Source organism: Balaenoptera acutorostrata, chromosome 8 (assembly GCF_949987535.1).
Source record: "Balaenoptera acutorostrata chromosome 8, mBalAcu1.1, whole genome shotgun sequence".
Classification (NCBI taxonomy): domain Eukaryota; kingdom Metazoa; phylum Chordata; class Mammalia; order Artiodactyla; family Balaenopteridae; genus Balaenoptera; species Balaenoptera acutorostrata.
This window is the reverse complement of record NC_080071.1, coordinates 102,291,345-102,304,029: the sequence shown is the minus strand read 5'-3', so window position 1 is coordinate 102,304,029 and position 12,685 is coordinate 102,291,345. Positions and strand designations below refer to the sequence as shown.

The 12,685-nt window shown below is 41.5% G+C and overlaps 1 protein-coding gene across 7 annotated transcripts in view; it reads right to left on the bottom strand.

The window, feature by feature from the left end:
• Positions 1 to 12,685, bottom strand: part of SAP130 (Sin3A associated protein 130) — a 73,640-nt gene that overhangs the window by 19,633 nt on the left and 41,322 nt on the right. For 6 of the 7 annotated variants that reach the window (XM_007182874.2, XM_007182871.2, XM_007182875.2 and 3 more), the window contains 3 exons: positions 5,835 to 6,193; positions 1,516 to 1,764; positions 1,207 to 1,332 (listed from right to left, as the gene is read on the bottom strand). In XM_007182874.2, coding sequence (XP_007182936.1) covers positions 1,207 to 1,332; positions 1,516 to 1,764; positions 5,835 to 6,193 — 734 coding nt within the window. The remainder of the gene's footprint in view (positions 1 to 1,206; positions 1,333 to 1,515; positions 1,765 to 5,834; positions 6,194 to 12,685) is intronic. The other variant, XM_007182872.2, reaches the window with a different exon arrangement.

Below are 12,685 nucleotides of genomic sequence, written 5' to 3'. Positions count from 1 at the left end.
AGTACTCCATCTTTATTTCTTTGTATGAATATGACTTTAAAGCTTAGGCAAAACAGTTCAATTAAAGTTTAATAGTCAAGAGACTTGGCACAAGGTGATTAATATGTACATATCCAAACAGAAGATTTAGGAATCATCAGTATTTTCAGCTGTCAAATAATCTTTCTTGAGATAGCTTCTGAAGAGTGAGTTCCAATAAGCAATAAAAATCTTTTATGGCTTAAAATGTTACCAGGGAAAACTGTAAATATTTTCCTGCTACGATATGGAACTCCTGTGGTGTGAAGAAATGTTTGGTGGCTCATAGCCTGCTTCCACCAAAGGCCAACAGTCTCTGATTTCTCTTTCGAAATCTCACCCTCTGTTCAATCCTCAGGGTGTCCTTGTGAGGAAGAAACACTGGGCAGTGCAGCCACCTCTGTACTTCCATTCAGATAGTGAACTGTCAGGACCTTCACTCCTGCTGATAGGCATTAGTCAGCACCATCCAACTCAGACTCATCTTGAGGCTTCAAGGAAGCTTCCAAGTAAAGTTTATTTGAGGGAATGGGAAATATGACCAATTCCCTGAAAACTTACACTTCTCTGTGCAATGATTATACTTGAGATTAATGACACAAAGTCTATCCATAGAAATATTTGCAGATATTTGCAAAGTACTATCAGACATTTTTATTATAAGTGGGTTTATGAGAATGTTATTCTCAAGTTCAAAACCACAAAAACATTCACTGAGTGCTTGCACTGGACCATTCCAAGAGCTTCACATATGTTGAACAAAAGGTCTTTTGGAAAATACACTTCCTGGGGCTTATCACACATGTATATCTGAGCATCCTGGAACTACTGTGGACCATGTCCAATAACAGTCTAGTATAGCTCTTCCTCAACTACTTCGAGGGCTGAAGAGGTCATCTGTGACCACCTGGGGAGTGGCAACACATGTTGTCATTATTCATTAGACTGTGTTTCCAGTAAAGTACACATAGCTTTCTGAAGCAAAGGATAATTTTCCAAATTTTATGCTCAACTGTATAGTCTGTCTAAGTTAAACAATAAAGTCTTGAGATTTTATAACAAAAACTTATGGTTCTTTTTGAAACTGGGAAACTGTGATTCTGTTTTTCTATTCTACTGTGATTTCAATATAGCTGAGTGAAAGACCCATTGCAAGTGTTAACACCGAACATTTCTGGGGAAACTGACCTTTGACCCGGACGTCACTGTACCGCTGAAAGTGGTGGTATGCAGCTTTCCAGGGGTTCCGATAGTGACGGAGCAAAGTAATGGGAGGTCTTGGACGCACTGGGACATACCTCACACCTTCTTCATCTATTCAAAAGAGAAGAAAAAGAAGACATTAAATAGCTTACTATCTATTTGCAAAAATCTTCCTGGTACAATTCCTGCAGGTGAGCCGTAAGTGAAATCTGGCTATGTAAACAGCCTCAGGGATGGACCCCTGACTTAAGTGGGAAGCTTCTCATGACAAAATTTAGCTCAAGTGAGCATTACCGATATACTCCTTGGGAGGAGACTTGCGCTTCTCTGCCTTCACCAGAAGACTCTTGGCAGTGGACTTCTCATCATCAGTGCTGTTTGTCTCCATCATATCCCCTTCTTCTGTTGAAATCACGTGCTGCTGCTTCCGAGGCTTTTTCCTTGGCGAAGCACCAGGTGGTAGGTCACTTGTAGGCATGGACAGGTTGTTAGCCAGCAATGCAAGAGACGGAGACACACTGTTGGTAGCCAGGGGGGGAACTGCTGTCATAGGAAAAAGGGTGCACACATGCATGAGAGCCCAAACACAGTGGAAAGTGTCACTTGATTTCCATCAGTGAGAAAGATGAGGAAGACAGGAAAGAGAGCTAACATTTATGGAGTCTTCTGACATGCCCAGCACCATGCTAAGCACTCCAACTGTGGCAGAGGCTGCCAACTGCTTTCTAATATCGCACATCTTCACCTCCCTTAGCATGAGCACCCCTCACTTTGAAATGGGCACACTGTCACTTGGCTGGAAGACCATATTTACTAGTCTCCCTTACAGTTCATTGTGGCCTTTTGAAATGAAAATACAAGTGCTCTGTAGCACTTTTAAGAAGTTTCCTTAAAAGAAAGAAGGCATGACCCACTCGTCTTCTTCCTGTGACCCTGGAACTCAGATGGGATAGCTGGAGTTCCGGCAGCTATCTTGAATCAAGAGCATGAGGGTCAAATGCTAGGGGTGATAGGAGCCTGGATCCCTAATGATTTTATGGAGTCCACATACCATGCCTGGGCTGTCTGCCTCAGGATTCGCTTCAAGGGAGACAATAAAACCTTACATGTTCAAGCCACTGTTTTTCAAGCCTTTGAGCATTGATTTCTAGGAGATAACCCATTAACTCATATAATCTTAAAAGTAATCTGAGTAAGTAGGCATTATATTATGCCCCAATTTAAAGATGAGAAAACGTGGCACAAATCACACAAGTAGGAAGTGGGACAGCTGGGAGCTGACAGAGGCAGTCTGGCTTCGGAGCCTGGACTACTTAACTACCACAGTCCACTGCCCCCAGATAAGCAGCATGCTTAGTACAATGTTAACATCATTTGTTTGGGCTTGTATGGATCATGTACCTGGGGACTCGCAAAGCATGAGAAAAGTTCTCCTCAACTCTTCTATACCATATATCCTTGGCCTATCCTTTCCCTCCACCCTTCCTCAGCCACCCACTCCCAACAGTCATACCCTTCCTTCACTCTGTCATCACATCTCAATTTCTAGCACCTGACTTTCCAGCCCAAAGATAGCCCAACTATCTTTCTAGGTCACTTCTCTTAGTAACTTACCTCCAACAATTCCTAGACCCCATTAGGAACTATTATCCATTAATCATACCACTTATTTGCTGTCACTCATCCCTCAAATGTCCACTCTCTCATATCACTGGGTTTTAATTCTCCCATCAATTTTATTCACTTTATTCATTTATTGTCCTTTCTTTTGCTTCACTGTACTCACTGAGCAAAAAGCACAACAGGCTAAATCCAACTCTCCAACCAGTTTGCACCTGTGCAGCTGAGTGTAGCCAGAGAAAAACACACAGCAACGGGCACAGGTGTCCTGTTAGCATGCTCGCTGGCCTCGAGCAGGCCCTTGCTGCTGGGCAATCCTCCCGCATCTGCCAAGTCCATTCACCCTCAACACCTCCTATACCACCCTGACCCTCAGCTATGACCCTGCTTTCTATCTTACTGGAAAACACAGAAATAATCAGAAGGAAATGTCCATAAATTCCCACCAGCTATACCCACTTACATGCATTGTGACCAGGCACTTCCTTTCTCTCTGTGATTTCAGCAGACACAGATTCCTTCACATACACAATAGGTCCCACCCACTCTCACCTCCTCAGACATCGCTCCAGGAAGTCATCTCTTTTTCCTGCATCATCACTTCTTTCCCCTCTATTGGATCACTCCCATTAACATACAAAACTCATTTGTCCTGTCTTAAAAGTAACTTCTTCCTGGCATCATTTCCCTTCAGATATTGCCCTTCTTTTTTCTAGCGCTTTATAACAAACTCCTCAAGTGCTGTTTATACTCACTGTCTCTAATAGTTATTTCCCAGCTTTCTCTTGAACCCACTCCCCATCATGCTGTGGCCAATATCATGACGTGGAAACTGCTCTTCTCAAGATCTGCATGACCTTCGTATTGCTAAATCCAACGGTCCTGCTCAGTGCTTACGTTACTTGATCTCTCATCAGTCGTGACCCTTGTCCTGGCTTTCTAGGACCTCATGCTCCATGCTTTGTCCCGATCACTCTGGCCCCTCCACTTAGTCTCCTTTGCTAGCTTCGGCCTCCTCTCCCTCCTCAAGATGCTGCAGTGCCCCACGGCTCAGTTCACAACTGCTTCCGTTTTTTTATCGGTGCTCATTCCTCAGATGATCTTATCCATTAAGATCTAACTTAATGGATAAGATTAAAAACTAACTCCTCATCTCTCCCCACAATGGAGCCCCCCTGCACCCTCCCCTACCTCAGCTGCCAGCAACGCTATGCTTCCATACACTAAGACCAAAAACTTTATAGCTGCCTCTGATGCCCTTCCTCACACACAACATTCTATCTTAATAAAGAAATCCTCTCAGTTCTACTTCAATAATATATCTAGACTCTCACCACTTCATACTACTGGTACTGCTACTACCCTGGCTGAAACCTTCACTGGTCCCTGCAATTAATGCAGCAGCCTCTAAACACACCTCCCTAATTCCACCCTTGTTCCCAGTCTTTTTCCCACAGAGCAGCCAGAGTGGTCTGTTAAAAATGGAAGTGAGCTCAAGTCTCTCTTCTGCTCAGAACCCTCTAATAGCTCCCACCTCCCTCAGCAAAGCCGAAGGCCTTACAGTGGCCCACAGGCTCTCACAGTCTTGACCCTGTTTCTCTGAACTTGTCTATCCTGCTCCCCTCACTTACTGAGCTCCATCTACTGTTGCCTCTACTATTCTTTGAGCACACCAGGCTTTTACATTTACTGCTCTCTTGGTCTGAAATGATCTTTTTCCAGATATCCTCATGGCCAGCATTTCATCTCTTTAATGTCTCTGCTCAAATATCATTTCCTCAGTAAGGCCTTCCCTTTAAAACGTTCTTAAAAATCACAGCTCCAGCCCTAACTTTCTCTTATATTTTGTCTCTACTTCATTTTATCATCTGTCACCCTTGCTAGAAGGTAAGCTCCAACAGGATGGAGTTGTGCTTGTTTTGTACAAGGTTGTATCATCAGTGCCTGGTGACGAGCCCTACAGGACAAAGGCCGGTGCAGAGCCTTACAGTTTGAGGAAGGACTACTGCCAACTTCCTAGTACCGAGAGGTTAAGAGGAAGTATCCAGAACGTTGAAAGAGCAGATGAACAGCAAAAGTGAGACCATTTCCTTTCCCCTCCAGGGTTATCCACAGTACCTTTCAACTGAAGTGCTGAGGCTAAATATGGGTGCCACAGAAGGGTATTTCCTGGCATAATAAAATGAAAATAAATAAGCAAATAAACACACAGCAGGTTTAAAAACTGCAGACACAGCACGACCACACCTCATAACTGAACAGATGGCATGGGAGATGGGGGCCTTCATGCCGAAATGGTAAGAGGGTAATACTGCGTAACTGTGGGACAAACTGACTTGTTTTCCACTTTGGCTTTGTCTGTATTTTATAAATTTCATACACTGAATGTTACTTTTGTAGTCAGGAAAAATAAGATTCCACATAAGTTATTAAAATAACAGAAAACCAAACAAACAAAAAGAAAACTTTTATAGTGACCTGCCTTTTACAAACTAGAAGTTTAGAGTTGAGAAGAGGGAGGGGGTAATGGTAGTTTTGAGATTTTACTAATCACAAATAAATTTATTAAGAGACTACTTTCTACAACACAAATCTTACTTTATTGCATACACAAGGCAACAAAAACTGGCAGGGAATACACTGTAAACTAATCAGCACTTAGCTATGATTGTATTGTGAACCCCTTTTACATGGCAATATTTTCTTAATGAATACAAGACGCTATGTTTAAAGATATTCTTGGGGAAATAATAATCTTTTTCATGATTTTGGTTAGAAAATTAACTACAAAAGGGCAGCAATATGGTTTTAGTTTTCAAAAGGAGTGTAATGCTTTCTTTATTTATTAAAAACTAACGAAATACAAATTTCAAATGGGCATCAAGGTGTCAGGCTTCCTGGCTGAGGGTCACACAAGAGTTTGGACTCTGAGGAGAGTTAGGAAAAGGGGAAGAAGCAACTGCCAGCAAAGAGTATACTGTGAATGAACTTACCAGAAACTGGCCTCATGATGTCCACTGGTTCCACTTCTTCTTTAACTTTTATCTCAGGTACAGGAGGGCCCAAAACAGAGGAGAGACTGCTGCCCACAGCCACTGGCGGTGGAGGGGCAGTGGCAATGGTGGTGATGGGTGGAGTGACGGGAACTGCTCCAGGAATGGTTGGAAGGGCAACCGCTGGTTGTGACGGGGGGCTAGCTGCTGCAATCATAGTCGGAATGGCTGGTGGAGGCTGCTGAGCGGTGGGTGGGACTGCAACGGTGGGCTGATCGTTATTTTGATTGGACATGGTCTCCATAGACACAGTGACTGGAGTGGCCATCGATACGTGGATCTCTGACTTGGGTTTGGCACTGAAACACGAAAGCAAAGATGACGTAGGAAACACAAAAAATTGCCTTAACCTGCATCATCTCAGAAGGTGAATATCTGTCCAATTCTTTCTGTACAACACACAGCACACCTAAAACTCTATTCCTTGATTTTAAAAGTTGAACTTTAAGGTAACTTTTAAAGGGAATTCAAGTTTCAGAACCATCCCCATCGTTTTTATAGGCAGTAATAAAATTAACTTAGAAAAAAAAGAACATTTTAAAGAAATCAAAGTCACATCACTGAAAGACAACCAATTTTCATTACATTAGTGTATTTTTCCCTCCAAGAATTCATTACTGCATATGTTGCCTTAGGAGGTTTTTTTTTTTTTTTTTAGTAACAACTATACTCACACTTCATATGTCATTTGTAAACCTACTTCTTATAAAACAGGAAACTCATGCACATGGAAAAGATCGAAAAGAATACAAATTGAGAATAACTCCCCTCCACTTCCAACACCCAGCCCTCTACCCAGGGTCACCACAACATTCCAGTATGTTTTACCAGAAATACTCCAGACATCTAAAGTAACTACAAATAGTCTTCAAAAATGTATATTCTACTTTTTTCAGTTTTATAAGAAGTCATCGATGTCATTACAAATTCTTCTCAAACATTTTTTTTAAGTAAAATATTTCATTTGACAGCTGTAAAGCTTTACTGATTTATATTGCTGCTGCTGAAAATTTATATACCACTGCTGAAAATTTAGAATATCAAAAGCAACACAAGACAATACCCCTCAAGTTCAAGGCCCCAAGCAACAGGACTTATATAGGCAAAAAATTCAATATTGACCAAAACCTCACACCATATACAAAAATGAACTAAACAAGGATCATAAATCTAAATGTAAAAATGTAAAACTATAAAACTTTTATGACTGGAGTTCTTAGGTATGATACCAAAAGCACAAAAAGCTGATAAATCGGGCTTCATCAAAATTAAAAACTTTTGCTTTGCTAAAGACCATTTTGAGAGATTGAAAAGACAAGGCAGAGACTGAAAAATATATCTGCAAAGCACATACTGCATATATCTGAGAATATTATGCTAAGTAAAATAAGCCAATCACAAAAATACAGTCGGCCCTCTATACCCGCAGGCTCCACATCTGCAGATTCAACCAGCAGTGAATGGAAAATATTTAGGGACAAAAAATTCCAGAAAGTTCCAAAAAGCAAAACTTGAACTTGGTGCATGCTAGCTACTATTTACACAGCATTTACGTTGTATTAGGTATTGTAAGTAATCTGGAGATGCGTAGGTTACATGAAAATACTATGCCATTTTATATAAGGGACTTGAACTTCCATGGATTTCGATATATGCAGGGGCGCAGGTCATGGAACCAATGCCCCGAGAGGGCACCGAGGGGTGACCGTACTGTAGGACTCCATTTATATGCGCTACCCAGAGTAGTCAAATTCACTGAAAAAGAAAGCAGAATGGTGGTTTCCAGGGGCTGAAATGAGAGACAATGGGGAGTTGCTGTAAAACAGGTATACCGCTGCAGTTTTGCAAGATGAAAAATATCTGGAGATTGGTTGCACAGCACTGGGAATATGCTTAATACCACTGAAATATACACTTAAGATGGTTAAAAAAACGAAAACAAAACACATATCTAATAAAGGAGTTATATTTAGAAAATATAAAGACGTCTGTAAACTCAACACTAAGAAAACAAATAATCCCATTAAAAATGGGCACAACACATGAATAATGAACAATTTGCTAAAGAAAATATTCAGATGGCTAATAAGCACACAAGAAAATGTTCAACACTATTAGCCATTAGAGACATGCAAAGAAAGCTTTGATGATATACGACCACACACGTATCAGAATGGTGAAAATATAATACCCTATGATACCAAGTGCAGGAAAGAATGTGGAGCAACTATTTCTACAAAAAACCTTCTAACACTAATAAATGAGTTTAGCAGGGTTGTATAATAAAAGGATCTCCTATGTTGCAGGTATGAATTTTAAATGGTCCAGTTACCCTGGAAAAGTTTGGAGGTTTCTTTTTTTTTTTTTTAATAAATTTATTTTTATTCATTTATGTATTTATTTATTTTTATTTTTGGTTGTGTTGGGTGTTTGTTGCTGCACACGGGCCCTCTCTAGCTGTGGCGAGTGGGGGCCACTCTTCGCTGCAGTGTGCAGGCTTCCCATTGCGGTGGCTTCTCTTGCTGCAGAGCACCGGCTCTAGGCGCGGGGGCTTCAGTAGTTGTGGCTCGCGGGCTCCACAGCGCAGGCTCAGCAGCTGCAGCGCACGGGCTTAGTCGCTCCGCGGCATGTGGGATCCTCCCAGACCGGGGCACGAACCCGTGTCCCCTGCGTTGGCAGGCAGACTCCCAACCACTGCGCCACCAGGGAAGCCCTGGAGGTTTCTTATAAAACTAAAAGTATACATGTACAATGCAACTCAGCAACTGCACTCTACCCACTACCATCTCTACACAACACCACTCTATTTCAGTATTTCATTGAATCTAAGTTGCCAACACCATACAATACACCAATATTTTGTGAACAACTTAAAAATACATTATTTAATGATAGGATATTAACATGCAGTCAATTTAAAGTTATATATTGATTTCAGAGACGTTGACATGTATATGTTTGATCTTATTTGTATCACAGCGTGTTCTGTATGGTTTTCGTTTTGTTTCTTTTAAAATTTTTGTTTACTTTTTTCATTTCCATCCTCTATGCCTACACTGTTTTCTGTTTTAACTGTACTTCATTCTGTGATGGTTTCTTCTAGATCTTTACTGAATTCTGTCCACTCATGTGTCATCTCTTTATGTTTTCTCATTTATTCTTGGGAGTCTTTGTTATTTCATCCTTGTGTTATGTTTCATAAAAGTGGTGGCTATTTTGTTAAGTAATTTCTATTCACAGTCAAATATTCTGTTATAAATTTCATCTGTCCCCTGTAAATGTTTTTCTGGTGAGTGTTCTCAGTGAACCAACTAGTATATTTTGTTGCTTTTTTCCTACTTTTTAAACTTATTTTCCCATCAATCCTTCTGTTATTACTCGTCGGTAAATGAGTTGGGCTATTCCAAGAAACAGCCATTTACGTGAGACTCCTTGGGCATGGGAGGGTAGGAAAACTGCTCTTTCAGCTGGTTGTTTTTCACAATCCAAATACTCTCTTCTTTCAGGTGCCACAGAAACAGACTGCCAACTGCAAATAAAGGCCAGCCTGGGTGCCTGTGTGGGGCCCACCCCACAGCTTCTCTGAGCCATACTAAGCCCAGGAAAGAGTCTGCAACAGCCCCTCCTCACCCAAGTTTCTGCACATTTTGCTCACAAGGGATAAACTTTTGTATTGATACATCACAGTGTGCTCTTCACCTTCATGAACTACTTTTTTTCTACCACTTTAAAAGTAACTCCATATGCTGCTTTGTTTAAAAAAAAAAATCTTAAACAACTGAAAGTAAGTGTATTACGTTTGCAAAATTTAATATCTGGTGTTGGCAAGAATGAGCGGGAAATGGGATGTAAAAAGGTAGAGTGACTGGAAATCAGAATTTAAACTGCACGATGCTACCTCCAGAAATCTACCCCTGAGAAATGTCTGCAACGAGGCTCCATGGAAGATAATGAGGCTCACTGCAGCCACGTCTATTACAGTGATAGACGGGAATAACTTAGATGCCCGTTAGCCGAGGACTTAATTATAGCACCAGCCTATCTGGGAACACCACGCAGCGCAGGCATACAGCCTCCTTTTCTGGTTTCGCGCTTTCCTGACCTCTAAAGGCGGTTCTGTCCTGAGGTGTGGTCCTTGTACCACTTCTCTATTTATACGCACTGTCAGTGGGAGCTTTTCCACTCTCACGGTGTTAAAGCAAACATACAACACACCTCAGAGATAATGCAGGCTTGGCTCCAGACCACTGCAATAAAATGAATATCGTAATAAAGCGGGTCACACAAATTTTTTGGTTGCTCAGTGTATGTAAAAGTTATGTTTACACTGTACTGTAGTCTATTAAGTGTGCAACAGCATTATGCCTAAAAAAACACAATATACATGCCTTAATTGTAAAAAATATTTTTTTGCTATAAAAAGCTAACCGTCATCTGAGCCTTCAGGGACCCACAGCAGTGACATCAGAAATCACTGATTACAGATCACTATAGCAGATATAACAATAACAAAAAAGTTTGAAATACGGTGAGAGTTACCAAAATGTGACATAGAGACACAAAGTAAGCAAATGCTGAAAAAAAAAAAAAAAAGGTACCGATAGAGTTGCTTGATGTAGGGTTGCCATAAACCTGCCATTTGTGACAGATGCAGTATCTGTGAAGCACCACAGAACAAGGCTCGCCGGTACCTGCTTTAATTCCCAAATCTTAATCATCAGCCTGGACCTCCGTCTTCAATTCCAGAATTGTACATACTTCAGAAATATATATCCAGCTATGCACGTGACGTCTCCACTTGGGTGTGTTTAACCACTTGGATATCTCAAACTAAAATACCTAGAAGTAAACTCCTGATTTCCCCCTTGCTATTTCTCACTTCAGAAAGGGTAATTCCTTATCTGTAGTTGCTCAGGCAAAAATTGGTAGCTATCATTGCCTCCTTCCCTTTCTCTCCACTCAGTTAGAAAATTCCGACAGCTGTACCTTCAATACATATTGCGAACCTGAACTCTTCTGAAGACTTTTACTACCTCCATGCTGGTCCAAGCCATTAAGAGAGTCTAAGGTTTTATCATCTCTTACTTGGTCTCACTGCTTCCACTCTTGTCTTCTTGCAGTTGATTCTCAGCACAGCAGCCAGAGCAATCCTTTTAGAAATAAGTCAAATCATGTCACTCCTATGCCTTAGCCCTCTGATGGCACTCCTGTCTCACTCAAAACAAAATCCAAAAGATTTTGAATGGCCCACAAAACCCTGTATACATAATCTGGGTCTCACTGTTATCTCTGAACCATTTTGTACAACCCTGCCCCTCGTTCTAGGCTGCTCTCCCTTGCTGCTCCTTGTTCATTCCTAATACACAGACAGTGCTTACTTCGCACAACACTGATATGTGTGACTTTCACATACATACGTGTAACTGTATTCCCCAAGTCCCCCGCCAACACTGTTCGAATTCCAGTTACTAGAGTATATTTATTAACTGTGAGTAACTTCACAAAGTGCAAACTTTGCTACTAGCTCTTCAGTCCACAAATCACTCTGTAACTCACAGACATGCACATCGCACATCACTTCTTCTGCAGGATGTTGCTGACGGGATGATGACTGCACATCTACTGCTCAGTTCATGCAGACAGCAAAGTGTGTAGTTGTGCTGTCTAGTTTCCTAGTGATAAACCCAGGTGAAATTTTACAAAAATGAAAGACTGAAAGAGAACTGGCCAACAGCGATGAAAACGCAGGAAAAAAATGTGACAAATCTAGAAGTAAAATGGGATGTGATTAGAAGATCTGAAAATGGCAACAGCAAAGATAATTTAGGATGAGACCTAGGCTTGTACGAAGCTATGGCATGGACCACACTGAGAAAGTCCAATGAATATAAAAAAGGTGGTAAAGTCACTTCATACCATCTTTTAGTTGAAACTGCAGTAGGATCAGTAAGCCACTATAGTGAAACAGAGTATTTACTTCCATTTTGGATTGAAGACTAAAAAAAAACCCACAACAACCCAATCACTCAGACCAAAGTGTTGAATTAACTGCCACATTGAAAGAAGATGGAAATTACAAGGAGGATTAAAAAAACCGAAAAACCAAAACCTTTTACAGCCAATAAAGGCTGGATTCATTTTTTCAACAGTCAGCATTAATTTCATTAATGTAAGCTATCTGGTGAAGCTGCGAGCACAGATAAAGATGCTGCCGTGGAATGCACACCCAGATTCCAAGGATTAGTTAAGGCAGATGGTTTGATAAAAGGATAAAGATGTCCCTGGGAGTGATGCTGGCAACCACCTCACATTAAGGAACTTCTGGAAATAATTTACAACACTGAAAAGACAAAGGATAGGGACTTCCCTGGTGGCGCAGTGGTTAAGAATCCGCCTGCCGGACTTCCCTGGTGGCGTAGTGGTTAAGAATCCACCTGCCAATGCAGGGGACAAGGGTTTGAGCCCTGGTCCGGGAAGACCCCACAGGCCGCGGAGCAACTAAGCCCATGCACCACAACTACTGAGTCCCGTGTGCCACAACTACTGAAGCCCGCGCACCTAGAGCCCGTGCTCCGCAACAAGAGAAGCCACTGCAATGAGAAACCCGCGCACCACAACGAAGAGTAGCCCCCACTCGCCGCAACTACAGAAAGCCTGCGCACAGCAACAAAGACCCAACACAGCCAAAAAATAATAAATAAATAAATAAATGCATAAATTCTTTAAAAAAAAATCCGCCTGCCAATGCAGGGGACATGGGTTCGATCCCTGGTCCGGGAAGATCCCACACG